General features: G+C 53.8%; 8 protein-coding genes across 8 annotated transcripts; 2 read left to right on the forward strand and 6 right to left on the reverse strand.

Moving 5' to 3' along the window:
- Positions 1 to 790: 790 nt before the first annotated feature.
- Positions 791 to 1,912, reverse strand: CTAM01_00449 (sphingoid long-chain base transporter RSB1; the record flags this gene model as incomplete). The annotated part of the gene is made up of 2 exons (XM_060516500.1): positions 791 to 1,520; positions 1,599 to 1,912. 2 exons carry the CDS (start codon positions 1,910 to 1,912, stop codon positions 791 to 793), a joined length of 1,044 nt encoding a protein of 347 aa, XP_060389126.1.
- A 1,326-nt stretch (positions 1,913 to 3,238) lies between these two features.
- CTAM01_00450 (TAM domain methyltransferase) lies at positions 3,239 to 4,878 on the reverse strand (the record flags this gene model as incomplete). The annotated part of the gene is made up of 10 exons (XM_060516501.1): positions 3,239 to 3,323; positions 3,377 to 3,547; positions 3,617 to 3,865; positions 3,924 to 4,061; positions 4,124 to 4,161; positions 4,233 to 4,387; positions 4,448 to 4,489; positions 4,558 to 4,648; positions 4,755 to 4,787; positions 4,840 to 4,878. The coding sequence occupies 10 exons, from the start codon at positions 4,876 to 4,878 to the stop codon at positions 3,239 to 3,241; spliced, it is 1,041 nt and encodes a 346-aa protein (XP_060389127.1).
- Positions 4,879 to 6,372: 1,494 nt separating this feature from the next.
- CTAM01_00451 (TAM domain methyltransferase) lies at positions 6,373 to 7,165 on the reverse strand (the record flags this gene model as incomplete). Its single annotated transcript, XM_060516502.1, has 4 exons — positions 6,373 to 6,631; positions 6,713 to 6,850; positions 6,916 to 6,953; positions 7,013 to 7,165. 4 exons carry the CDS (start codon positions 7,163 to 7,165, stop codon positions 6,373 to 6,375), a joined length of 588 nt encoding a protein of 195 aa, XP_060389128.1.
- A 2,518-nt stretch (positions 7,166 to 9,683) lies between these two features.
- On the forward strand, positions 9,684 to 13,116 carry CTAM01_00452 (NF-X1 type zinc finger; the record flags this gene model as incomplete). The annotated part of the gene is made up of 2 exons (XM_060516503.1): positions 9,684 to 11,839; positions 11,895 to 13,116. The coding sequence occupies 2 exons, from the start codon at positions 9,684 to 9,686 to the stop codon at positions 13,114 to 13,116; spliced, it is 3,378 nt and encodes a 1,125-aa protein (XP_060389129.1).
- A 1,539-nt stretch (positions 13,117 to 14,655) lies between these two features.
- CTAM01_00453 (uncharacterized protein) lies at positions 14,656 to 16,081 on the reverse strand (the record flags this gene model as incomplete). Its single annotated transcript, XM_060516504.1, has 4 exons — positions 14,656 to 14,833; positions 15,032 to 15,670; positions 15,764 to 15,807; positions 15,866 to 16,081. 4 exons carry the CDS (start codon positions 16,079 to 16,081, stop codon positions 14,656 to 14,658), a joined length of 1,077 nt encoding a protein of 358 aa, XP_060389130.1.
- A 4,990-nt stretch (positions 16,082 to 21,071) lies between these two features.
- CTAM01_00454 (uncharacterized protein) lies at positions 21,072 to 21,284 on the reverse strand (the record flags this gene model as incomplete). The annotated part of the gene is made up of 1 exon (XM_060516505.1): positions 21,072 to 21,284. The coding sequence occupies one exon, from the start codon at positions 21,282 to 21,284 to the stop codon at positions 21,072 to 21,074; it is 213 nt and encodes a 70-aa protein (XP_060389131.1).
- A 1,397-nt stretch (positions 21,285 to 22,681) lies between these two features.
- CTAM01_00455 (LYAR-type C2HC zinc finger) lies at positions 22,682 to 23,818 on the forward strand (the record flags this gene model as incomplete). The annotated part of the gene is made up of 1 exon (XM_060516506.1): positions 22,682 to 23,818. The coding sequence occupies one exon, from the start codon at positions 22,682 to 22,684 to the stop codon at positions 23,816 to 23,818; it is 1,137 nt and encodes a 378-aa protein (XP_060389132.1).
- An 892-nt stretch (positions 23,819 to 24,710) lies between these two features.
- Positions 24,711 to 25,916, reverse strand: CTAM01_00456 (Pex2/Pex12 amino terminal region; the record flags this gene model as incomplete). Its single annotated transcript, XM_060516507.1, has 1 exon — positions 24,711 to 25,916. The coding sequence occupies one exon, from the start codon at positions 25,914 to 25,916 to the stop codon at positions 24,711 to 24,713; it is 1,206 nt and encodes a 401-aa protein (XP_060389133.1).
- Between the last annotated feature and the right edge of the window lie 375 nt (positions 25,917 to 26,291).

Consider the following 26,291-nt stretch of genomic DNA (forward strand, 5'->3'; position numbering starts at 1 on the left):
GATATTGCCTTGGCGGGTGAGGCGTCCGATGTGGATCTCGGTCATCTTTCAACGTGTAAGCACTATTGACGATCTTGGGCATCGCGTTTCGAGACCAATCATGTTAGCGCCCAAAGTCCCAGTAAGTGTGGACTTTGTGGTCTGAGTAAAGTCGTTCTGTCAGACCTGCCCCCTCCCGCATGCGTGTTGATCGAGTTGCAGAATAAGACGACGGATACACTTTCTGTATGGAGGAATTGACCCCAGTTGCCGAGGTATGTGCGAGCCGAGAAGTCGAGACCCCATTGTCAATACTACCGTGTCTGGAGAGCTTACTAGAGCTCCATCATGTTTATAAGCTTGTACAGTTGATGACTTACATAATTGTCGAACCTCGTTCAAAAGACTTGATTATACGTAGAAAATGTTCATAAAATGTACTGAGCTACTAATTGTAGCAATGACTAACTACTTTGTTGTTGACATGCTGAGTGAAGATTTCCGACTCTCACTTTGTAGACGCTAACCTACTGAGACACAGTGTGCAATCTAGTTGCAGTTCCGCCATTTATGTTAGACACTGCGATTAAACTATTCTCCTACGTGAGCTACTGAGACTTCCTGCCGGTTTGCAGATCATTTGATTTATAATTAAGACATGCGGTAAATGTTGCAAGTTTCCATTATGAGCGGGAAGTCTTAGAAATTCAAAAGCAGAGTGAAAATATGTAAACTGTAAATTCGACTAGGTTCCTTAATCATGAACCAGATATTATCAACGCACGCTACTTTTAAAACGGGGGTATCATCTTTAAGCACGCTCAAACCTCGACAACCTCTGCTCCTCCTCGTGATGCCTCTGGTACACCTTGCTGAGCTCCTCCAAATCCCTCTCGTGATCGCCGTTCCCACCAGTACTCCCAACACCATCAATACCGACAAACGGCTCAGACTCGATCCTCGAAACCATCTTCCCATCCTTTAGAAACAACGCTGGGTGGCACCCCACGATCGCCAAGAGCGCGTACCCGATAAGAAACCCCTCGAGACCGAGAAACAGTCCCTCTCCGCCTCCCCTCGCCAGCGGGCCCCGAAAGCCCTCTGCGTACTCGGCGACCCTGAAACACATCCTGCCGAACAAGACGACCATGGCTGACGGCACCGCGCCGGCGAAGATGCGGAAGCGGCCCGTCAGAGGTACGTAGCCCACGTCTCGGTGGAAGGTGGTGTAGCCGTACTGGTGGTAGGACCGGGCTGCGCGGAGGAGGATGAAGGCGAGGGACAAGCCCGCGGCGACTAGGGTCGCGAACTGGACGGCCAGCCCAGCCAAGACGATTTTCGCGCCCACGTCGTTGGGTGCGTACGAGTCCTGGGGTGAGAGGGTGTACGGCACGTTTTGAAAGCCGATGCCGAGGCCTACGATTTGTAGGAGGAGGGCAAGGCCGTCTAGCGGGAGGAGAATGGTAGTGTAGAGCTCTGGCTTGATGAAGGAGTGTTCTGTGCCTAGTATCCGGACCATTGGTGCGAGGCAGACGTAGATACTGCAAAACAGAGAATCAGAATCGGATTCAGAATTTTTGTAGAGACTGGCACGGTTCCACAGAAGAACTTAGACGTACCTTGAAGTCACAAAGATGGGGGCAATGGTGAGCAGAGCCTTGCTCTGCAGGAGAGGGTACACAGCCCACGGATCGCTCCAGCCGGCTATGCGGTCCACCCAGCCGAGCAACTCGAGCACGCAGGCGAGGGTCACGATGACGGAGAAGGGGGTTGTTGCGTGTCGTTGTGTTGAGCGGGCGGCGACGGCGCCGTTGACGACGAGGCAGAGGGCCGAGACGGTGGCGAAGACGGCGCTGCCTGTTAGTGCTGGGCGGTAGCCGTACGGGCTGTCGGAGACGTCGCACGTCGCGAGCGTGCAGGGTGATGAAGTCATGCCGGTCGGTGTGATGTTGTTGGTGATGATGCGTCGGTGTAAGTGATTTTGGTGTCAAGATGAGATCGAGACGGGCATCAAGTTAGACTCTTTAGAGCGAGTATCACACTCGTTCGAGGTCGATGAGTATTAGAGGATGGGAGGTGCAGCAACAACACCCACCTACATCGTTGATGGCGGTACCACCGTGGTTATATGCTGCAGCAAGCATCGTGGTCATGAGCTCCAAATACACAGGTTCCGATAGTATAACATTACAATCTCCCAACGATCCTCCAAGATCTACCAGATAGTCGGTAAGGCAGGCAAGGCTTGTTGGTGACAGGTATAGCAGTGTCCATAGTGTGGCCGTGTCTGCATCCTGCCTACCGCCAAAAGGTTCTAAGTTTAGAAACGGCGGTAGAAGTTTGGCGGGTGCTCTGCTTATTTTCGGGTGGGGAAACAGCAGGAAGTGGCAGTGCCGCAGCGAACTTCGCCGGGCCTTTTCACCGCAGCACCGCACGGAAAAGCGGAGATACGCCGGGGGGGATGAGAGACAGCACGCTGGGCCAAACCGCTAGAGCTTCTACCTTTCTAGGCACCCGTAACCCCGGGGACTGGGTTGGCTGAGCCGGGGGACCGGTTCCCAGTGTCGGTTCACAAAGCGCTTCCTAGTCCAATATTTGTTCTAGCTTCATCTTGCGTCTCCTCCTTTCTCCTCTTTCACGAATGCTTGAAATGACATGCTCCTTTAAGCTTTTAAGAAACTAACACTAACGCCAAGTTACTTTGCTTTTCCGAGGGGATTCGAACGGCTGCCTACCTTAACTTGACAGGGCCTCCGCAGGCACCGTCGGGAGATGGACCAGGGCATCATCTCAGTCGTGTTGGTGGCAGTCCACTGCGGCGCATCTAAATTACCCTTGGCGCGCTTGTCCTCCAACATCCTGCCGCCTCAGCCCCCCATCCGGATGCAAGCACTACATTGGCTTCAATATTCTTTCTGTCAAGATTGCCAACTTGGCATTGCCTTTGGCCTTGTTGGTATTATTACCGCGCGGTCATGAATCGGAATTCCTACTATCGGTTCTCATAGCCGCTGGTTCCCGATCAACGTCAGGCCAACAGGTTGTTTCGCCTCGAAAGCTGCGGGGCAGATTGTTGGTATGAATCTCGCTGTATGTTTTACGTCAATCGATTCATTCATAACGGCTGCGAGAGATCCAAATCGTTTCACGTGGGGGTAGCCTGTAGGACAGAAGCATATTCTCAATAACCAAGAGGTTCCTTTTACCTAGGACTACAGAAATCCGCCAGCAGCCGAGAGCCACTGACTTCGCATCATCATTACGCTCCGTCCTCTGCCTCCGTCTCCTCCTGAGGAACCGGCGGGGTCTTTTCCTTCTCCGGCTTGCGACCAGTGATGCAGTAGCTGTTCTCTCTTATCAGCACCCCGAAGCAGCATGATAAAAATAGGGTACTTACACCGGGCAATACGCATGGTAGCTCTTGTTCTTGAGGTCATTCCGAACGTCGATGAGGAAGACGTTGACCTCGTCGCGCGTCCAGCCGAGCACGCGGGTGAAGGCGGCCATGCACAAGGCTTCGAGCGCAGAGCCGAAGTTCTCCTGCGTCCATAAGCCGAGCTTCTTATACCTAGTCGGTTCTATTAGCCTTGTCCTTCTTTCCTCATGTGTGTTCACACTGCTTCAGTGAGTGGGGTACCTCTCATCCTTGGGCCAGGTGTTGTGAGGCCACTTGAAGACGCGGAGCTCAACGTCGACGAAGCCAGCCTCAATCATCTTGTTCTTCAGCGGAGGCGCCTCAATAAATTTGCGACCCGTAATTTCGGAAGCCTCATGCAACATATTGACGTATTTGACAATTGAAGAGTCTTTGGGCAAGAGGTCGTCGTCAGACTTGGGCATGACATCGGCTTCTTGAAGTTCCAGGTATCCACCAGGGGTAAGATTGCTACTTCAATCAGTACAGGGAGCTCAAAAGAAAGTACAGCTCTAATTGCGTAACTCACTCGTAGCATCTCTTGATAAATACATCCCAGTCGTCAACAGCTGCGGTCATAAATCGGCTGTGGATATACTCAAAAGGCTGAGAATAAGTCCACTCTTCCTCGACATCGTCAACCTCGAACCTGACGTTCGGAGGTACGCTGTAACCATTTCATTAGCTTAAAAAAAGAATTGATGTGCTTAGAGCGAGGAAATCTCATACAAATCCGCCCTCACAGGCGAGAGGTCAACGCCCAGTACCTGAATATTAAGTTAGATCTCAAGCTGTTTCCCGCTTCATTGAGGTAAACATGGGTCATGCTGCAGCGTACCTCGGACTCAGGGTGTAAGTCACCGAAATCCATAGCCCAGCTTCCAGTTCCAGCTCCAATGTCAAGCACTCGCCCGACCTTTGCGGTATCATCGCATGGCGGCGCCATTCCAAGTCTATCGTCGAACGTGTAGACGCAAATATCATGCTGGAAGTCTAGACCAACCTGTTAGAAAGAGCAAATCGGCAGTGGAACTTTGCAACACTGCAGCGTACCTAGCCGTTCCGCCTCCGTTTCGTCGTTAGGCATGCCATACTCTGTTTAGATAAAGATTGGTTAGTACATTCAGTCCTCGGGTCTCGTCATCTGGCAAGTTTAAACTCACTTCCGTCCTTGTATCGGTGATATGTCCGGCCATTTTCAATCCGGTATTCAAGAATGGAGGCACTGAGACTGGTCGTCGAAGATGCCACGCTCTATGCGATTGAACTGCATTAGTTCAAAGACCAAAACTCTTCGCGCTCTTGTCTCGATCATGCTGGCTGGAGGCATGGTTCTTGTGGGCCCTACGATCCAACATACCTCACCGAGTTCAGATCCACTGTGATCGGATTCCTATAGGAATTTAAGTTTCTCTACCACATGAATTGAACAATCCAAGAAGTACCTCAGCGGCGATTTCGACTTCGTGGTCAACTTCAGCCATTGTCGCGTCGTGATCGGTCGTAAAGTCTGTCCCGTAACAGGGTTTGTTGGTTCCGGTGGGAGTAAGGGCCTACGTTCTATCTCTTGAATTGCTTGTTTCTGGGCCCAACAATGAGGCAAAAGACTTGAATAACGTTTGAATTCGGCGCCGGCTATGAAAGAAGAAAAAAAACCTCCCGGAAAGCAAGATAAACCCTGACGGGGAGGTCTCTGCTTTTTGTGACGAGAGACCTGACCGGTCAACTCTGCATCTGCGACCCCTCTTTCCTTGGCCTGAAGACATGCAACCAACAGCGACTGGCAAGATGTCTCTTTCCCCTGCTTTCGCGTCACAATGTGGAGCTCAAAAGCGCTCAAGCGAATGAGGGTTCACGGTTTCTGTACCCGCCGCAACTTTTGCGATTGCTCGGGAAGCAATTTGTGGAAGGAGGACGAACACATCCCGCGCTCCCCGGACCCCTTGCCAACCAGATCAGATGCCCCGTCTGAGGCCCCCGGCCCGGACAGTCACCAATCCACCAGCCTGCATTTGAGATAAACATGGGCACCCAAACGAGAAGCTCTGTCTACTGAGGGAAACTCCTCCGATGATTGCTGAGGCAAGTCCAGGTCGATTGCCAAAGTTCATTTCGCGTGGGGGCCACATTGATGTATATTGTCTCTGGACACAACTCGGGATATACTCCCAACACCTCCAGCAAGTCATTGGAATCAAGTCTTGTTTTCGCTACAAACGAACCTTTCTGAACCCACTGTCCAATTGCCGGCTTTCAGATTAAAGCCATTCGCATAGGATTCGGTACTTTGTCAGGTAAAAGTTGTATTCTAGGGACATTGCGGTATTGGTTTGCGCATATTGCGTCGCATGCCCCTGATCTTGAGTCAACGGACCATTAGTACGCCAATCTTTCCTAAAGTCTAGGTGTCGAGATTCGTAACTTTCAGGAATTCTGTGGCGCACAGTAGCCTACCTTTTCACGTCTTTGGAACTGTAGTCATGAAGATGAGGCAAGCAGAATGTTTATCTTGAATGCAGGAAAGAAATGTTAAGTCTTGCCTTGCGGCTGTGTAAATGTAATACCTCCTATACACACAGTCTTCTTCTTGCTGGTGATATCTATCCAAACAGATGTGTTTTAATTCACCCTTCTACGGCTTTCGACCTATGATGCAGTATCTTGCAAACAATCGTTAGTGAGCTGACGTAAAGTGGCTACCATGAGGGCTGGCTCGCAACTCACATTCGAAAGTAAGCGTGGAAATCCCTATTCCTCACATCATGGCGCACATTAATAAGGAAGCCCTCGACCCTCGCTCTCGACCACCCAAGGACGCGCGTAAAAAGAGCCATACATAACCCCTGGAGAGCACTGCTGAAGTTCTCCTGTGTCCAGAGGCCTAATTTCTTATACCTGATATCGTCCTTAGTACTCGAGCCCTAACAAAGGTCCATTTGCTAGTGAAAGATGGATGCTTTGGGGGCGTCGTTTGTGCATTATACTGACCTATCTTCTTTTGGCCACCCATTGATGGGCCACTTGTACATCTGAATCGAGACGTCCACGAAACCAACCTCGGTCATGAGGCCCGCTAGCGCTGGTATATCAACGTAGGAACAGCCAGCGGCTTCGGCGCCAGATTGGAGGAGTTGTACGTATTCTGCTAATGCGCAGTCCTTTGGAAAGGTGTCGTCGTCGGACTGAGGGTTGATGTCGGCATCTTGGACCTCGAACCACCCGCCGGGGTTAAGATGGCTATTCAGCAACGCGAAGGCTGTCATTACTCATCGCTGTTCTCGAGGGAATGAAGAAGGGCAAAAGAGAGCGAAATCTTACTCGTAAGCGGATTCGAAAAACTTTCTCCAGTTGTTAATGGCACCTGTCATGAACCGACTGTGGATATAATCGAATGGTTTTGAGTATGTCCAGTCTTCGTCCACGTCGTCGATCTCAAACCTCACATTTTCCGGCACACTGTATTCGAAGGACATGTCAGTATCAACGAGACGCCGTCATCTGACACCCGCTGGCTCTCTTACTATTCTGGCTGGTTGGGCGAAAGATCTACACCATAGACCTGATTGCAGCGTCTGGGTAAGGAGCCGGCCATGAGAGATGTATGAATGGTTAAAATACCTCAGCTTCAGGATGCAATTCGCCAAAGTCGATGGCCCATATGCCGGTACCAGTCCCCACGTCGAGGACACGCCCGATCTTGGCATCTTCGTCGCATGGCGGGGCCCGTCCCAGTTTATCGCCGATTGTATATGTGAATATCTCGTGCTGCATGTCTAATTCGTATGTTAAGCGATTGCAGAAAAGGAGTGAGCCGTCAAGCAAACCTAGTCTGTCGCTCTCTATCTCATCATTTGGGAGTACATATTCTGATCACATAGTTGTCAACCGGGGAGCTGATACACCATTGTGCTATGTGAAGACACGGAAGCTAGCTTACTGCCATCTTTATATCGGTGGTAAGTCCTGCCATTCTCGATTCGGTATCCTAGGATCGATTGGCTGATGCTCATACTAGATGAGGCGATGCTCTGCGATGCCATTAAAATCATGCCTTTAAAATCATGCCTTTGGGTGTGGCGATGTGCCAAGGCTAACCTCAATTTCAGAGCGTTCGTCTATTTGCTGCCCTTCTGCGTCAGTCTTACATCTCTTATGAGACCAATGGAGAGGAGTCCATACCCCATTATCGGCAGCGATGACCTGATATGTCTCCCACATCGCGAGTGCCCGGGAGACTGAGCAAGAAGGATGATGTGAGATGCGGAGTTGCTTGTATACTGCAGCATCGGCGACGCTAAATATTGTAAGATCAATCAGGAACCGTCCGGTGGTCTCTTAACGAATGTTCGTTTAAAAAATGTATTACAGGTATAAATAGATGAAATGTTGAGAACGGAATTTCTTGGGGGGTTTGTGACGAAGGACAGACGCCTGAGAGGTCAATCATTTCCAATCTTCGTCTTTGGCTTTGGAACTCCCCAAACCAACAGAGCAAACCAACCTGCATCATGCACGTCGACGGCGATGCTGCCTTCACTGCTCACTTACAGGGATTCTCATGTGGATATGGACCAAGGCACAGGCGAATCAGAATACTGGCTCTCCGCGCAACCCTAGAAGCGAGGGCGCCAAGGGGACCGGAGTCTTCACCTGATTTCGTCGTGATGCACAGAGATAGCGACAGGCCTGGGCCCCCGATCTGCCCCTCCCATTCCGTCGTGCTGTTGAGTTTGCCAGATTCTAGATCCATCCCATCGGTCAGGCGGTTTCGATTGTGAGAGTTGATAATGGTCTGTAATTATGTCCCGTCTCGTGAAGTTTCTTGCGTGCTGCACACATGGACAGGACACGCTCTTCTTTCCACGCGCCGCCTGATTTACTGCTCACTGCTGGCTCTGAGAACAAGCCTACTCCATTGGACACCTCAAATTTAGTAAATTCTTCAGTCATAATCTAAGGTAAGTCGACTGAGGACATCGGAACGTTTTCGACTGACCGAGTAGGACCATGTCAATACTGACCACGTCATTCACACGCCTTAAGTATCGAACAACGTACCGCTCAAGCGTAGCATCCTGGATTGAAGCAGAAATCAGATCTAGTAGACGCGGAGCTGGTTGAAGCCGCGGTTCATTCACATCATGACGATGTTTGCCTTCTCACTCACCCATGCATCAAGAAAATACGGCTAACCAGCCTCTCCAAACAGATATTACTGGCAAGGGTCGATAAACATGACTCCTATTGACAAGATAGCAAGCACTCTTTTGACCTGACTAAATGGGTCAAAAACAAAAAGATGCGTCGAGGGGGAATCGAACCCCCGGCTCCCCGACGCTGCTGTATGGCAACGGAGAATTTTACCACTAAACCATCGACGCGGTTGAAGCCTTGAGCTGTTTTACAAACCTATCAAGGGCTTCGCGGGAGCCGTTGTCCAGAGAGTATAACAGAGCGACGACATACAAAAAGAAAAGATAATCTAGATCTGTGAGCCCGCTCTGAGAACTGTCGAAGTCTCGAGAACCGCCGTGTCTTGAGAATTCTACATTTGACAAGTGAGCAACCAGACAAGTATCAACTCAATTTCGACTTGTGAGGTGCAAGGTGTAAGGTGCAGAGGTAGGTACGCACCGTATCCACTGAGGCCATTTACCTTGCAACGAAATAAGATCTTCAACCAGCGTCAAGATAGCGGTGCATATCCCAAAGCGGTCTAAAGCTGCACAAAACATGACCGCAGTCTGCACAATATAATCAATCATTGAGTCAAACTTAAGATTTGTCTTAGCTGGTGGCAGAGCCGAGCCGCAGGAACGATTGATGGTGACTCATAGTGACTGGCCCGGGCTTTGCCTACGGTACGGTAGGTGGTGACCTCCTGCTTGTTTTGTCAGCCTTACAGCGGACGAAGAGTGGCAGTCTCGCCACACCTGTCGGCTCCAAGCCCGGAAGGGACCTTCTCCCAATATTTTAGCGGGTCCACCCATCCGAACGCTTAAGTCCGCCCCAGCGACTTCACTCGAACGGAGTCTTGCCCTTTCTCTGCTGCGGATTCTCTTTTAAAGTCGCCTCCCCAGGTCCGGGTACCGAGTGGAAGTAGGATCCTAGATCTTTGTTCACTTTCATTCCTTTCAAGTTCTCCTTTTCTTGCGAGAGCGCGAGGCCTCTTGATTCACTTTCGTTGCCTAATCTGGCAGCACCTGTTCGAAGACGCTGTATTTCAAAAAGCGCAATCACAATTTCATCAACTCCTCATCATATCATCACCCTAGTTAGATTACCAGACATGTCGGACGCTGGTCCAACGCAGACCCAAACCCAGACGCAGACTCAAGCGGGCTCGTCAGCCGGAGGAAGTTCTCAGCCAAGCCGTCGAGGCAGATCAGGGAGAGGGAGAGGAGAAGGAGGCAACGGCCGTGGTGGCCGGCGAGGTGGCGGCAGGAATGCCAACCCCCAGCCCCGGAATCAAGCACAGCCAGCACCGGCTCCCGAAGCCTCAACCGAAAATGCACCCGAATCCGAGCCAGCGAGCTCGGGGAGGAGGGGCCGTGGCCGCGGCGGTAATCGGGGCGGCCGGCGAGGTGGAGCGGTCCGCGGTGGTACGGTATCAGGAACTCAGCGAACATTTGGAGGCAGCCTTACGACTGCCGCGGATCCAAATGCGTCGGATGCACAGGGGCTGAGTGCGGATGCCCCGGACTTCGTTCCTGGGCAGCCTGTTGTCCACAGAGGGTATGTTCATTCTCACCAAATCCTGAAACTTGGGCTGAATGATATCACCAGAAAACAACCTGCGCCGAAGCAAAAGAAGCCTCAGTATCCACTGGCACCAAAATCTGTAGCCGCAGATTTACCCACGCGCATCCATGAGGACATCAGCAATGGCCAGTACGAGTGTGTCATTTGCTCCAGTGAAGTATTGCGGCCATCTCGCGTATGGTCCTGCGGGCTGTGCTGGACGGTGCTACATTTGTCTTGCGTCAAGAAGTGGTTCACGAGCCAACTGAAGAAGGACGACGACACGCGCTCTTGGCGCTGCCCCGGCTGCAATTCTAGTTTGACTGAGGAGCCGAGCGCTTACCACTGTTGGTGCGGGAAGGACATCAACCCTCGAAATGTTCCTGGTCTTCCTCCCCACTCTTGCGGACAGACTTGCTCAAAGCCCAGAGCAACATGCCCGCATCCATGCCCTCTCGAATGCCACGCCGGCCCATGCCCGCCATGCACCCTCATGGGCCCAACACAGTCTTGCTTCTGTGGCAAACACGAAGTGACGAAGCGTTGCACCGAGACAGACTATGGAAACGGATGGAGTTGCAAAGAGATTTGCGGAGACTTGCTACCTTGCGGCGAGCACTTCTGCGCTACTCCTTGCCACTCTGGCTTGTGTGGTAGCTGCGAGATTCCTGTACAGGCAAGATGCTACTGTGGCAAAGAGCACAAGGAGATTCCCTGCGATCGCCGCGACGACCTTCAGATGTCATTTAACTATGGCCAGGTTTCCAGCTCGGATTCCAAGGATGTTTCTGAGGATAGCTGGTTCGACGGCTCATTCGACTGCGGAGCGACTTGTGGGAGGAAATACGACTGTGGTTTGCACGATTGTGAGAAGACCTGTCATTCGCAGGACGAAGTGCCGGCACACTGCCCGTCGGCTCCAGATGTTATTGTTCACTGCCCCTGTGGCAAGACACCGTTGGAAGAGCTTCTCGAACAACCAAGACAGTCTTGTCAGGACAAGATCCCTCACTGCAAGAAGACATGCGACAAGATTCTTTCTTGCGGCCACCAATGCATGGACACGTGCCATACCGGTCCTTGTAACACATGCTTCCAGAAGCAGGACATTTCTTGTCGATGCACCCGCATTGTGAGCAAGACCCTCTGCCATCAGGGAGAGATTGCAACTCCAATGTGTTTCAAGGTCTGCCAGGCCCAGCTGAACTGCAGTCGTCACAAGTGTGGAGAGCGCTGCTGTCCTGGGGAGAAGAAGGCAATGGAGAGACAGGCCGCCAAGAGGAAGCATAGACAGCAGCAGGCTCCGGACGAGGTTGAGGCGGAACACATCTGCCTCCGCGTGTGCGGTAGGACACTGAAGTGTGGAACTCACCAGTGCTCGCAAATCTGCCATGCTGGGCCCTGCCCAAGCTGCCTCGAAGCCGTCTTCGAGGAGATCAGCTGTGCCTGCGGCAGGACTGTCCTGCAACCTCCACAGCCGTGCGGGACCAGGCCTCCTGAATGCCGATTCGACTGCAGAAGAGCACCTCCTTGCGGCCACCCCACGGTGAAGCATAACTGCCACCCCGACGATGTCGATTGTCCCAAGTGTCCTTTCTTGGTAGAGAAAGCGTGCATCTGCGGCAAGCAGAGGATGAAGAACCGGCCTTGCTGGCTGGAGGAGGCTCGTTGTGGTCTGCCGTGTGGGAAGAAGCTCAAGTGCGGGTAAGTGATATTGACTCTACTACAGCATCCATCGCATGTGCTGACTAGATGACAGAACTCACACATGTAGGAAGGAGTGTCACCGTCCTGGCGAATGCGAAGACGCTGATATTCCTGGCTCTCATTGCGCCCAATCCTGCGGCAAGACTCGCAGATCCTGCGACCACTCGTGCCAGGACTCATGCCACGCCCCCTATCCATGCAAGGAAGACCGACCATGCCAGAGCAAGACCTTTGTCACTTGTGACTGTCAGCACCGCAAGAAGGAGGTGAAGTGTATGGCTACCAAGACCAACCCAACTCCGGATCGCGACATCCTAAAGTGTGACGACGAGTGCCTTCGCCTCCAGCGCAACCAGCGCCTTGCTGTCGCCCTCAATGTCGATCCGGATCACAACGACGACCACATTCCGTACTCGGACACGACGCTCAAGCTCTTCCGTGAGCTCTCTCACACCTGGGCCCAGAACCAGGAGCGTGAGTTCCGCGTCTTCGCCTCGGAAGCCTCCGAGAAGCGTCTGCGCTTCAAGCCTATGCCCTCGTTCCAGCGCGCCTTCTTGCACGCTCTTGCCGAGGATTTCGGCTTCGACTCGGAGAGCCAGGACCCAGAGCCGCACCGTCACGTCTCCATCTTCAAGACACCGCGCTTCGTCGCCGCACCGAAGAAGACACTGGCTCAGTGCGTCAAGATTCGCACCGACGCAGCCAAGACAGCAGCAGCCGCAGCTGCAGCATCGTCTTCGGCGGCCGCCGCAGCGTCGGCACCAGAGCCCTTCAACGCCCTACTCCTCTCGGCTCCGCGCTTCGGCCTGACCATTGACGAGGTCGAGTCCGCCCTCGCCAACCATCTAAAGGCCTTTAACACCCTTTCCTTCACTACCGCCTTCCTCCCGTCAGAGGAAATCCTCATCCGCGCGGTCCCCGTCACCTCCTGGGGCACTACCCCCTCGGCCATCGAGTCCTCTCTCGCGTCCCTGAAACCCCTCGTCGCGCGGACCGTAACCAAGGACGGCATCGCCGCAGCCGTGACAATGGTCCACGCCGACGCGAACCTCAACGTCCTCCGCCGCGAGGGAACGTCGGCAAACGGCAGCAGCGGCGGTTGGAACGCCGTCGTCGGCCGCGCCGCGGCACAGCGTAGGACCATTGCGCCCAAGCCCGCCGCCGACGCGCGTCCCGCCAGCGGCTTCGTCAGCTTCTCCAAGCTGGCGCGCAAGAAGGTCGTCGAAGACTCTGTCGCCGATGACTGGGAAGCGGCCGCCGAGAGCGATGAGTGAGGCGCGCCGCGGCGCCTCACAAGCTTCTCTTGCTTCGGCCAAGGAAGTTGTTAGCTTCTTGACTCTCTCGATCTTGAATGCAAGCAAGGAGGTGCCCTGGCGTGGCGGAGCTTGCAGCGTTGCTCGCCTTGCTTCTCCACACCTCCTTTGTGGTGTTGGCGATGTATCTACACAATGGGGAAGTCGATGACGGAAAGGCCAAGATTTGTTACGAGGTATAGACGCATGGGATGGGAGGTCTCAACAACAGGATGGCATAGTATTATTTAAAAGAAAAATATGAAATACAGAAAATCGAACGTCAGGACTCAAGCGGAAAGACATGGCATCAAAATGAAGAGCATCGTGATATCAGAGCAGGGCGTGATGCGATTATCACCATTTACAACAACTGAGCATCCCCTCCCCTTCTCTGCATTCGTCCATCGTGACAAGCCAAGAAGGATCCTTTCTCCCCTCCATTCCCTTTCCCCCACGGCCCCCGCGACATCTCACATCCCTCACATTAAAGTAAAGAGCAAGCGCCAACCGTCCAGCTCTCTGCCACGTCAGAGAAACACGTGCATAAAACCCACAAGCTCTATACGCGAGCGACGGGGAAAACGGGATAGACGAACAAGCCCAGCCCCGGAACCCCAAGCATCCCCAACCCGGGTGCGTCCTATCCTGTCCCCGTATGTTGCCCCCAAATTCCAACAAAGTCTGGCTCGTCGCTGGCAGGAAAAGGTGCCATGGGCATATCCCCGCTTGGGACTGGCCATCTACTCCGTACTTGTCCGGTGCGGATGGACGGGGCGCAAGGTTGACCCCGGCTCCGGACGATCGTGATAACCTCCTGCCGTTGAGCATCATTCCGCCAGATCGACGCGCCCACTTCCGCGGCGAACCAGTTTTGGGTATTGATTGTCAGATGCCTGACGGCAGATTGACAGGAAGGAGATGGGACGGAATGAAGTCCAAGGCCTGTCATTGTACTGTGTAGATAGAGCCCACTGCTGCTCATGGGGACCAAGGTTGTCTGCTGAACAGTAATTACATCGCCTGGCATCCCTTGTTCTCAAGCCCCTGTTAACGGTGAGAGACATGGCCATACCCCGTTCAGGTCAGCATGTCACCGGCGCCTCACTTCATATCTCACATTTTGACTGGTTTTGCATGGCTGCTCGTACTCATTGCTTCATTATGTTTATGTTGCGTCTAAGATATGCTGTCGCATCCCGGTCCGTCATGGGGAGCGGGGGGTATCATTCTTTGAAGGACCAAAAAAGGTGTGTTGAGAGAGGAAGATCACCCGCCGCCACGTACTGTTTTCTCCGTTCCATGCCTCCTTTTTGCTGCCGCAGTGTATCCAGGTGATCGGCACCTTCACAGGTCGCGATAAAGGGGTGGGCATTACATCAACTCATTATCCTTCATGGATGGACTCCTGCAGTGGAGCCGGCGAGACACGCCAGTGAAGACGGACTGGCGGTCCGCCTCTGCCTCCAGTATGTGAGCCACGTGCTGTTGGAACCGTTTCTCGGTTAGCAAGTGGTCCTTCTAGAGGCGCTGCTTCTCCTCCTTGCTTGTCACGCCGGCGACATTGCCAAGAAAGTCCGAGATGGCTTCGAAGTAACCCTCTTCCAAAACACTCGAGTTGTGGTCGCCTGCGGGCAAGGGCTTCCAAATTTTAGAGGGCGCGGCAGAGAGTTCGTAAAGTTGGCGCATGTGACGGGGTCTAAGACATGTGTTAGTCTACAAGAGGCAACATGTGAGACACGCGAAAAAAGCCGGTGTAGAGAAAACCAATATCAGACTCTATGTCGTAAAAATTCAAATCAAGCGTCCCGAAGGACTCATATTTTGTGGGTGGTGACTTGCGATCATCATATGGTGTAGGAGAAGAAGCAGGAAGAAAGGGTTGCATGACACTTACGGTACGATTTCGTCCTGGAGACCAGAGAGAAACAGGATCGGCACGGATGTGATGCTAGAGATGATTGATTCGCTTGGCCAGACTTGGTGGCAGAGAAGCGTCAAGTACTTTGCTGGTGGCAACACAGAAGGGATAAGCTTGCGCATGGAGAGGAAGGTGTTCTCCAAGATCAGGCCAGCAATATCCCCATCCTTTTGGTTCTTCGACACCAGCTTGATGCTGACAGCGCCGCCCAAGCTCTGTCCGTAAACAATCAGCTTATGATTGCTCGTCTCTGCGCGAGATCGAAGGTAGTTGAGGGCGGTTTGCGCGTCTAGGAAGAGGCCGGATTCGTCGGGTTCTCCTGTTGATAGGCCGTAGCCGCGGTACTCGAGCATGAAAACGTTGCAGCCGATAAAGTTGATAAGCATGCGGGCGATTGGCAAGCGGTGGCCAATGTTACCCGCGTTACCATGGAACATCAGGATGGTGACATTGGAGTTCTTCCCATCGCGCGGGCCGCGGATGTAGAAAGCCGACAGCTTCTCGCCGTCGTTTGTGGGGATGACGAGTTCTTCGAAATCCTTGATGCCATACTGTGAGGGTCTTGGGACATCGGTTCGAGAGTTTGCGGGCATATGCGAGGGGTAGATGAGAGCTCTGGAGCGGCACAGCACAATCAGTCAGTCGGTCGGTTCGCTGAGGGTGGGATGAGGAAGCGTCACATGGACATTTGGGGGTGGAGGGACCTACTTTTGCTTGAAGTAGAGGAGGCTAGTCAAGACAGCTGCGATACCCTAGGTAAGAGAAGACGAGTTAGCATGCAGCACTAGCGAGGCGAGGCAATCGAGGCACGACCTCGGGCTCAGGCCCAAGAGGAGGGGTTGCAGACAGGAAGGTTAAAATATCGGTGTGAGAAGATGGGTAGCCCGTAGGACGAGGAGGCGGGAATGGCCATACCGTCGAGGCTATGGCTGGTAGCCGCATGTACGCGCCAACAGTACTGAGCATAGACGCCGTCTGCTCGAGGTAACTGTTGGAGGACGGCGATGCTGAATTGGAAGAGGACATTGCTCGAAAGAGTCGCGAGCAAGGCGAGAGGAAAAAAGGCGGAGGAAAGATTATATTCGTATTTGCTGCTGGACCGTTCGGCGAGTCCTCAGAAAGGAATGGGCCTGTTTGATGGGGAAGGTAAGGCCCGAAGCGAAGAGAGAGAAGCGGTGCAGAGTCCAGGAGAGAGCGGAGTAGCCTTGCCTTGGCCCTTGGTCGCGAAGGCGGTGGAGGCCGATGCTAGCGGGGCATAGGTACCTCGGTAGGCAGACTAGAGTGTAGCGGGTACCGAACGCGTGTTAGGCGTAGTCGATTGTTGGCATGAGGCGACTACGGACCTGGACCTGGTACTGGGACCGTCCGGGGCTCTCTTTCTGGACAACTGAGGTGTGGGCAGGATGGACGGACGGACGAACGAACAAGGGGTCGTGCACGAAGCGGAGGTGGTGGGTGTTTGGTGGTGAACCATGGCTGGGGGAAAGAGAAAAAGAGGTTGCTAGCCGGAACGAAAGCGAGGATCGGAGAGCTGATTTGTGTATTCGTCGAATGGTCAAATGTGTCAGTATCCACAAAAGTGTCGTTTGTGTGTGTGTGGAGGCGATTAAGGTACTGTATATGCGCAGGAAGGTCGATATCCAGCTGTGCTGTGGAGGATGGCATCGACGACGCGAGAGGTAGGATTGGAGGTGGTGGTATCCGTAGTCGTGATGGTGGTGCGGTTTGTCTTTAGCAAGGCCGCATGATGCAGGTCAGGAGGGAGTTGTGCTGGGGCGGGATCTGGCAGCCGTGCGGCCGGGATGGATGGCCGATGGCTGTCTACTGAAGAGATGTGGCTGCGGACGGTTCAATGCCGCTGTTCTGTGGAATCCCCGTCGTGTCCAGTCTTTGGTGGTGAATCGTGGGATGATATTGGGGGCAGGAGGGGGCTAAGAAGTTGCGGCGGGTCTCCTGAGGCTTGTTGATGCCGCAGGTGACCTGATTTGGTGGTAGGCCGCAGGGCTGCTTTCGGAGGTGCACGGCAAACAAGGGTCGCAATTTGCAACTTGCCAAAGGCTTGCCGGATGGAGCTCAGTGGCGGAGGTAATCAATGTGAGAATGGGGAGAGAGTCAAGAGATACGATATGCGATGCGATGCGATGCGATCGGTAATGATGGTGGGTAGTTCAAACTTGATAGGTACTGCGAAGGTGCTAGCAAACGAAACGAAGCGCCGAGTCCGATGTCACTTCCACATCCGCTATTCGTTTCTACTTTGAGTTACGTCCGAGAAGATGATGGCTTTAATATCCGTCCTTAGGTCGGTCAAAGAGGCAGTGACGGAAGCATAAAAGTGAGCGTGAATTGAGCTCCCTGATAGGTTATGAGATGGAAACGTGTTCGCGGTCGTGTGTGGTTTCATTATGTTTATTTGTAAAACGCGACTAGCATGAAGCAATAAACACCACTCGATCTCCCTGCATGAAGCTTCATCAACAGCCGTCTACCTACCTACACCTCTTCAAGCTTTGGGAGGTGTAGCTGTAAGGTAGCTTGGAACTTACACAGTAGGATAAAGTAGCTCAGGGGGGCGATCAATGCGAATGTCACCGCTTTCTGGCGTCGAACTATTACTCCGTACACTACTAGCTGGCGACGGGAAGCAATCCTACATTACATAAGTAGCTTGCACGCGTGACCTGTCGGCCTGATCCTCCTGCTATGGAAGATGAAAGTATAAATGGATTTTTTGGAGTGAAGACGAAGTTGCCCTGCTAATCTCGGACCTCCAGGTGCGCCGTGGGATGACCTAGCGGGAACCGGTGATTGGGTAAAGCCCGGGAAGAAAAGGGGAAGCAGCGACGGTGATGGGAGCTTCCCGATGAAAAACGACCGGCGGCATTCGTGGCTTGAAGTGGACTCTGTTAACATCCACCCTTCACCACCTCATGCTAGGCACTGTCGGTCTACCTTACGTATACCAACATCCTGTACATTCACAGCCCACAGCTCATTGCACATTGTCATTCATAACAGCGGGGGAGCACGTCTTTCATTCCAGAGCAGTTGAGGACCCCGAGCTGTCCGGATGTGCCAGTCACCGGACACCCAGATTCCATACCAGAATCAAGAAAGACAGGTGAGAATCCCCCGACTTATATTGGGCTACCTCAAGGTACGGGTGGATACCGAATACCGACGACTATGTATGGGTTTCAGTGGTCGTGTCTTGGCCCCATCCAAGGTTCAACTTTGACCTCTGAGCTTCAGTTGGAGCTTGGCGTCCTTCCGGCGAGCTTCGGACTCCTTGAGCCCTTGGTGTTGAGTACCGTCTATCCATTCGGAGTACTGGCGTGGAACGACTTGATATGGTTCTTGGCGAATGGAAAGGCTCTCTGCGACTGCAGCGTTGGACCTGGGCTTTCCCATTCTTTTCCGCCTCACATTACATGCAGAGCAAGCAGATATGCCGTGCAAAAGCTCTGCAAGTCATTCCAACATCCACATCTCGGCCCCTCTACGGATACAGTACCACGATCACGTCGGAACCCACGATTCAATGACTTGCATCACTTTACTGCCCAGAGACGCCGGGGGCCAGGAGCGTGCGCAGAAGACCGCCCCAACGCAAAGGGAAAAGCAAAAGCAACGACGAAGGATCTCCGGCAAGCGGCAAGCGATCCATTTATTTGGTAAAGATCAGGCGCTACAACGTATTACAACCAGCAAAAGTCACGGAGCTTCCCCAAGGTGCAAGATCATGAAAAGCTACTGCCTGCACAAGCCGTTGTTCATGCAGCAGCGGAAGCTACAAGCACACAGCCGCCGATGCCATTGACCAACTTGTAACAAGCGGTGGTCGTTGAATCCTCCGTCAACTTAGACGCGCGCTTTGGAGGGCGCTGAAAATGCATCTCGTTTGGGCAAATTGGCGATGCACTGCAACTGGGGGCCCGTCATGCAGCCCGCTAATCAATGTACCAGAGGGCGATGTGACGGCCCTGTGGGAAATGCTAGGTCAAGGCCCAACGCGGCGGCAGCAGCCGTTCCGTTGTTCTGGGACTGTCGTCGTCATCTCCTTTGATTCGCGGCAGCATCCAATGCCTTCTAGACGGATAGGGGCACTCGTCGTTTGGTGACTTCGGTCTCGTCCGACCCCCGGCCTTGCCTGGTCTTGCATGATGCTGCTTGTCTGCAGGAGTCAGAACAGCAGCAAGACGCCAGGTTGAAGGGGTTTCCGTGGCCGTGCTGGATACCCCTGGTCATGGAAGAAGATGCAGAAGCTCTTCACTCTACGAATATGCCCAGAATAGAAGCAGAGCCAGAAGCACCAACTCTTCTCTTGGACTTCTCGGCCCCTGAGTCGTCGTCTGCTAAGCAAGGTTCTCATCACCTCCCGTGAAACCGCGGCAGGGCGGGAACGGGGAGAGTGAAAGACAGGCCATCTCTGGCGACCCGAGACTACGCTACCGCCCGAGATCAACAGCCCCGCCATGTCGGCTCCAGGTTCCCTTACTGGCGATGTCTACCGCAGTATACGAATACTTCAAAGCCCGCACCCATGCGAAGCCGCGCACTTCCTAGTTCACGATATAAGGCCGAACGGCGATGCATGGCGTACTACGTGTCACTGCGAGATGAGGGAGGTAGTGATGGTGCCTGCGTAGGTTCAGGGCAGAAGCAGCTAGAGTCCCGTTGTTAGCAGATTTGCGGCGATACGGTGAACCCACAGGCTAAGTAGGCCCTTAGCTTTGCATATCCACGTTCCTATTTTCACCTGGTCTCGCCTTATGAAGAAATGGGGGGCGGTCTACAGCTGCAGAATCTGAAGAGACTTTCCAGCGACATCGCAGCATTGAGATGGGACTTTATGGGGTGCCTACGGCCCTACACAACCACCATCAGGGAGTTAGGGTGAAGGACAGCAGTTCGCAGTGAACACCTCCAGAATACAGATTCGCCCAGCGTCTGTCGTCTCGCAGAAGACTGGAATGAGGCGGACGGATGTAACCACCCCCACCGTTCCGGACTCATTGATCATGATTGGGTTGCTGGACATGATCTGCTATCAGAGTCCAAGCCAATGACAGAGGCGCATCAGCTGAGTTTGGGATCCAATGGGCCACTCGAGACCATTGAACATGCTGAATGACCTTGGTTCCCCTGGGATACCGCCTGTCAACGGTGGAGGGGATGGGCGTGTGACTAGAAACAATATGTCAAGCTGCCCAACCTGACAGACCGTCAGTCTCTCCGAGAGATGCACTCCAGTCCAGTCTCCAGTCCCCAAGTCCCCACGCGCAAAAGAATCTGAGGAGGGGCCCAAATCCGAAAGGGACGAAAGGGCAGGGTGGTGGGAGAAGGAAGAAGGGGAAAAAAGTAAAGAATAAGTTCACTGCGAAAAGTTTCGGCCGATTCCACTTTGTTTGCGTTAGGTAGAATTTGCAGTGCAGCCAGCTCTCTCTCAACCACCTACGCTTATCTCTATCTTACCTGATAATTTTTTCCTTCTCCCAACTTCATCCGTAGACCCAAAGAATCCAGCTGTTCGGCGCGCGCAAAGCTTTCTTTCGGTTCGGACGATAGAGAGATCAAAGTAATCTCAGCATTTAATCCAATAATTCACAGCACGGCCGCCATCTGCCATTTGAGTAACTTTTGGACCAAAAGTCTCTGCGCCATTGCCCCTCGATTCGGCACGCCACCATCCATCAGCTCGCCCATCCTCTCTGCCCGCCAAAACAAAAAAACAAAATCCCACAACCACCACAACACAACACTCCCGCGCGAACCAACTCTGGGCCCCCAGTTCAGCTCAAACCTTCTCAAATTGAACTCACTCAGCGGAGGTTCAGGAATTTTGCAGTCACTAGTCGCTTCTTGCGCTCTTGCCGCTCCATTGCTACGGACCGTTTCTGGATCAGTTGCTTCCTTCTCGGGAACAGACAAAATTGTGTTGCGTTCCTGCTGCCCGTCCCTTGTCACACTTTTTCCCTCCTCGCTGTCACTCAGACTCACACGCTCTCCATCTCTCTCAGTCCGAGTCTGCCATCGGTCTCTCTTTATTACTTTTCCAACACAAACCTGAAGCGCGAAACACCACACTTCGCCCCTCCATTCCCCCTGCCACCCCTGCCGGCCAAACGCCCCCTTGGACCCCTCCAAATAAGGGATTCCAACATTGGAGATCGACGGCACAGCTGCGTATTTGAGACGCGAAACCAACACGGAGAGGAGCCCCTGACATCTCAAAGCTGAACTCTGAAGTTTGAACCTTTTGCTCTCCTTCTCAGTGCTCACTCACTTCCCCGACCAAGCCGAGAGACTGAGAGACCCCACCATCTCGCCATTTTGTCTCTCTATTCTCGTTCTCATTCCCCAGCTCACTCACTCCACAAACACACACTCACGACCCCTCGTGGCGCCTCCAAGCACCTCATCTCACTCTCACTCTCACTCTCACTCATACCAACACCCACCTCTCGGGCTGTATCTATCAAACCCGCTACACTAGTTTCTCGCACAGCCGCGACGGACTGCCAAAGTCTCACCACTCCGCTTTTCAAAGCTCTCAGACTCTTGGACTCTCTTCCCCAAATCCTCCCGAAAAAAGAGTTCCATCTTGGTCTCCTTCTGCCCTGTCCCCTCTCTCCTGGTTACAAGGCACGTCCCGGCTTGCATTGCAGTCCACTTCTCGACGATCCCCCGAGCCCATCAGCCCGGCCAGTAAGGCGACGTCCTTGCTTCTGCATCCTGCCAATCCACAAACCGACATACCTACACCACCGTCCAGAACCGCCAACCAAAGAGAAACTGACGCTCGCACTCGTCGCCTCCCATATCGTCGACCCCCCATTTCACCTCCGTCAAAAACCGCGACCCAGTCAGAACCGTTCTCTGCCCAACCCTCGCGCCCAATAGCCACTCCCATCGCAAGACCAACACATCATCATACAGCGTTGCTCCCTTCACCATGGTGTCCTTTTCGTGTGAGGTAAGCCGTCGCCGCCCTCTTTCTCCCGTTCCGTATCTCTCTCTTCCTTCTATTTCCCTTCCCCATGATCCCGTCTTCCAGGGTCCCCTTTACTCTCATTCCGTACATACCTGCCCTCCCACCCCCCCTTCCGAAGATCCCCATGTCGTCTTATTATAAACTCGGGGGCCTGACATCACATCCTCACACCACACCTACCACACCTACCACACATGGCAAGACATCGCAGACACACACCCCTCCAACTACAGAAACAAACCCCCCTCTACTTCCCCTTTGGATGCTGTCTTTAATAGCCAGTGTCTCGTCCCGTCCCTCCCTCGCCTCCCAGACCAAATCCATACAACACCTACCATACACCCCTCTCTAAACACAACAAAATCCAATAACCTCTCGAATACTTGCTGCGCAACATAACTGACCTGTCTCCTTCTTCCTTCACCGCAGAACTGTGGTGATGTTATGACCAAGAAGAAACTCGATCCCCACAGAAATCGTTGTCGAGGCGCCACTTATACCTGCATCGATTGCATGGTCTACTTTCCTGGAACTGAATATCGCAGCCACACGGTTAGTAGCATCAGCTCCCACTGGCTATTGTAGTCACTTGTATGAACCATGGCACTGACTCGGGCGGCGAATAGAGTTGTATGAGCGAGGCCCAGAAATACCAAGGTGCTCTCTACAAGGAAAAGAACAACAACAAGAAGAGCAAGACGAACAACAACCAGGCGTTTGCCCCTCAGCACGACATGGCTCAACACGCATACGTTGAGGACGTTCCCGATGCCGAGTTCGAAACTTTCCCCTATGAGGCCAGCGACAATGCCAACTCCCCCGCGGACCTTCTCCCCGAAGCGCCAACACCTCCCTCGGCTGCCGAGGGTCACGTCAACGTCTTCGACTTTCTCGACCCCTCAGCGACGCCGAATGCGTCTGCCCTAGGTGCCAAGGAGCCGAATGAGGAGACACAGCTGGTGCGCTACGAGTACGAGGCCGAGGCCTATCTGGACGACGAGGGAGCAATGGTCGATGAGGACCCGCGCGCCCTCGTACAGTACGGCACTGGCGCCATTCCTCAAGGCTTCGAGACTCCGGCTTCCAAGCACGAACGGAGAAGGAAGGATGGAAGCGAAAAGAAGGATAAGAAGCGCAAGCGTCTCCATGTCGACACTGACCAAATGATGGTCGACGCACCTCCCACAACCTTGGCTCACTCTGGTCTAACCGGCGGTCTGAACCGCATGATGTCGCGCCCTGTTTTCCCTCCTTCGCCAGACTACTCCGGAGGCGACGTTGCCGATCCGTCACCGGCCAGCCCGCTCAAGAAGACCAAGTCTTCCAAGCACAAGAAGGAGGGCGGCATTGGCAGCAACCTCATGGGTCTCTTGAACATGAACGGCACCAAGTCCAAGACCAAGAAGCGCAAGGTCTCCTCATCCACCAAGAAGCACTCCTCATCCAGCCGCCACCGATCAGACGGCGAGAAAGCTCCCAAGTTGATCGAGTACCGCCCCGGTTCCCGCGACAGTAAGAAGGGCGAGGACGGAGACGACGAGGGCCAGATGGTGGTCTACCGCCCGCGCGCCGACCTGTTCCTGTCTTTTATCAACAAGGGCCCCGAGAGCGAGCGCGGCTGCAGCATGAACAAAGCCCTCAAGCGCTTTCACCGCGAGCGCAGTTCCTCCGGGGACGGCCTCGGCAAGCTTTCGGAAGAGAAGGAGCTTTGGCGCTCGCTGCGCATGAGGCGTAACGACCGCGGCGAGATTGTACTTTTTCAGGCCTGAATCTGATGGTCGATGTGTACACAATCATGCTGTTCTTCTCGAGGGGTTAGCCGCTCTACGGCTCGGACGGGATATCCAAGGGGTAAACTCATAAAGGACAACGGAGTTATCGAGCGTCATTTTTGTTACTTTTTTTCGTTTTTTTTCATCTTCTTGTTTCATATTCCCATGCTAGGCAACTCTGGCACATGATACCTACAAGATGGATCGGAAACCATCAATGGCCCTGGATGGGAAACGGGGCCAAGGGAGAAAGGCAAGGGGGTTTTGGCCGTGAAATATCGGATATTACTCTACTTTTTTTTGGGTCGATGCGTCGGTCTCCTTTATCTGATTCCCGCTTCTTCTGAAATGCCGATATCGTCGCACTCTTCGTTTAACCCACACCCACGTGCTCTTAGCTGGTCTTCGAGCCTTTCACCGAGCCATTTGGGCGTGTACAAAACGATTGAGGCTTTGAATAGGCAAATTCGAAAGTTATTTTCTTCTTCTTTTCGTCTAGTTTTCTCTCTGGCTGTGTTGAAGGAGATTTAATGATGATGGGGGAGAAGAAGAGAGGAAAAGAGGGGAGAGTCGAAGTTGGCGTGGCATCAGTTCTGTGGTATATATATTTATATCTTTGTTCATCTTCTTGCCTTCGTACACAAACTTGGGAATCGCAAAATGTTGTAACCATTGTGGTTGTTCGTCGGAGATATCCCCCCCTCTCGAGCCGTGTATCCATTATCAATAGAATTTCGTAGGTATACAAATGCCACAACGCCCCTCCTCACTCCATCAAATTGATGTCGGCCGGGAAAGTGCTATGTAACCAAACTTTACAACATGATGATCATATCTACAACTTATCACCCCTGACATCACAATCACATCACAGCCCATCGTCTCGAAGTCAAGCAATCCGCAACGGTAAAATATGCTGCACCATAGCCTCCCGTCTACACAGCGGACACTCTGGCTTCTCACGCACCCAGTCCCCGATACACGTCCAGCAAAACACGTGTCCGCACTGCGTGGCGGACGGGTCCTTGAGCTCCTCGAGACAGAGTGTGCATTTCCGCTGCGCGGCGCCGGAAATGTAGGCCATTGTCTTTTCGTCGCTTAAATCGAAGCGCGCGCCGGGTTCGCCGGAGGCGTCTGCTGAGGGGATCACGGGCGTGTGCGTGACGGCCGAGATGTCGACTTTGCTGCCCCCTGCGCCGTTGCCGCCCGGTGTTCCTGTTTCCGTGAGGAGGAGCCCCGTGTTTGCGGCGTAGGCGTTTGCGTCGAGGGAGACGTCCAGCAAGGAACTGTTGGACCGCGTGCGTGCTGCTGCGGCGGCCGCCGCGGCATCGGAGATTGTGGAGCGGATGTGCAGGTAGGATTGCACGGCGAGCTGGGCGACGAGGAGGACGCCGAGGACCTCGTAGCCCGCGCGGTCGGGGGAGTCGGGGACGCGGCGGGTGAAGACGTAGCGGAGGCCGAGGACGCGTTTGGCGAGCTCGTAGTAGGTGCCCGTGAAGTAGAAGATTGCGAGGGTCGCTGCGTGGATGGGCGCCGCGGAGGTTAGGGAGGGGAGGTTCGTGGCGAGGTAGGCTTTTATTGCGTCTTTTCTGGATGTCTTGTGTTTTGTTGAGGAGGAGGAGGATTTTGGAGGGGTTGACGGCTCGAGGAGGGTTCGGAGGCGGGCGCGGAGGGTGGGGAGGGCGCGGCCTGCGATGTAGGGGAGGAGGACTGATGTCGCGATGTAGGATGCGCGGCGGGCCAGGGTCGGTAGGGCGCCGGAGGGGTCGTCGGTGTCGTTATCGGCGGCGCCGACGTGGAGCTGGACGAGGTCGCAGTATTCCTCGCCGAGGGTGCGGTTTCCGGGGAGGGTGGTGAGGCCGAGGTAGAGGGTGTCTGCGAGGAGCCTGTGGAGGGCGGTGGCCGAGTGGGCGGAGCGGGCGCCGAGGAGGAGGCGGTGGAGGGAGGTAAGGGTGTTTGAGAGGTGGCCTTTGTAGTAGGCGTCTTTCTGGTGGGCGCGGATGATGTCTGGGGCGGAGGCGTAGGGGTAGGGCGAGGAGGGGAGGGTCGATGGCGAGGAGGAGGAGGATGGTTGTGATGGTGATGGGGAGGTCATTTTGGAGAGGTGTTGTGCATTTGCGCTGCGTGCGCGCGGTTGAGATGTGTTGTGAATCCAATTGTTGTGTTGCGTGGGTTTTGAAGGGGAGGTTTCGTTTGCGCTTTTAGTGAGGTGAGGTCAGAGTCGCAAAGGCGTTTGCTCGTTGAGGGTATCGCGGAGTTGGTAAAAGTACCTTGGTGAAGTCGTGAGGTTTAGGTACAGCCGGGCCCGTGGTTGGGATGTTTTTTGAGCCGAGGCGATTTGGGTGCCGGGGCAGGTTTGGAGGAGAGGAGAGCTCGGCCGATTGTCAGCGGCGTCTGTCACTGGTCAGCATGTGTGGCAGCCAACGCAGCGGCGCCGGAGTGTCAGTGCTTGGGTTCCACGGCCGGGGGT

The sequence above is a fragment of the Colletotrichum tamarilloi genome (genome assembly GCF_030869305.1).
Source record: "Colletotrichum tamarilloi strain Tom-12 chromosome Unknown Scaffold_1.1, whole genome shotgun sequence".
Lineage (NCBI taxonomy): Eukaryota > Fungi > Ascomycota > Sordariomycetes > Glomerellales > Glomerellaceae > Colletotrichum > Colletotrichum tamarilloi.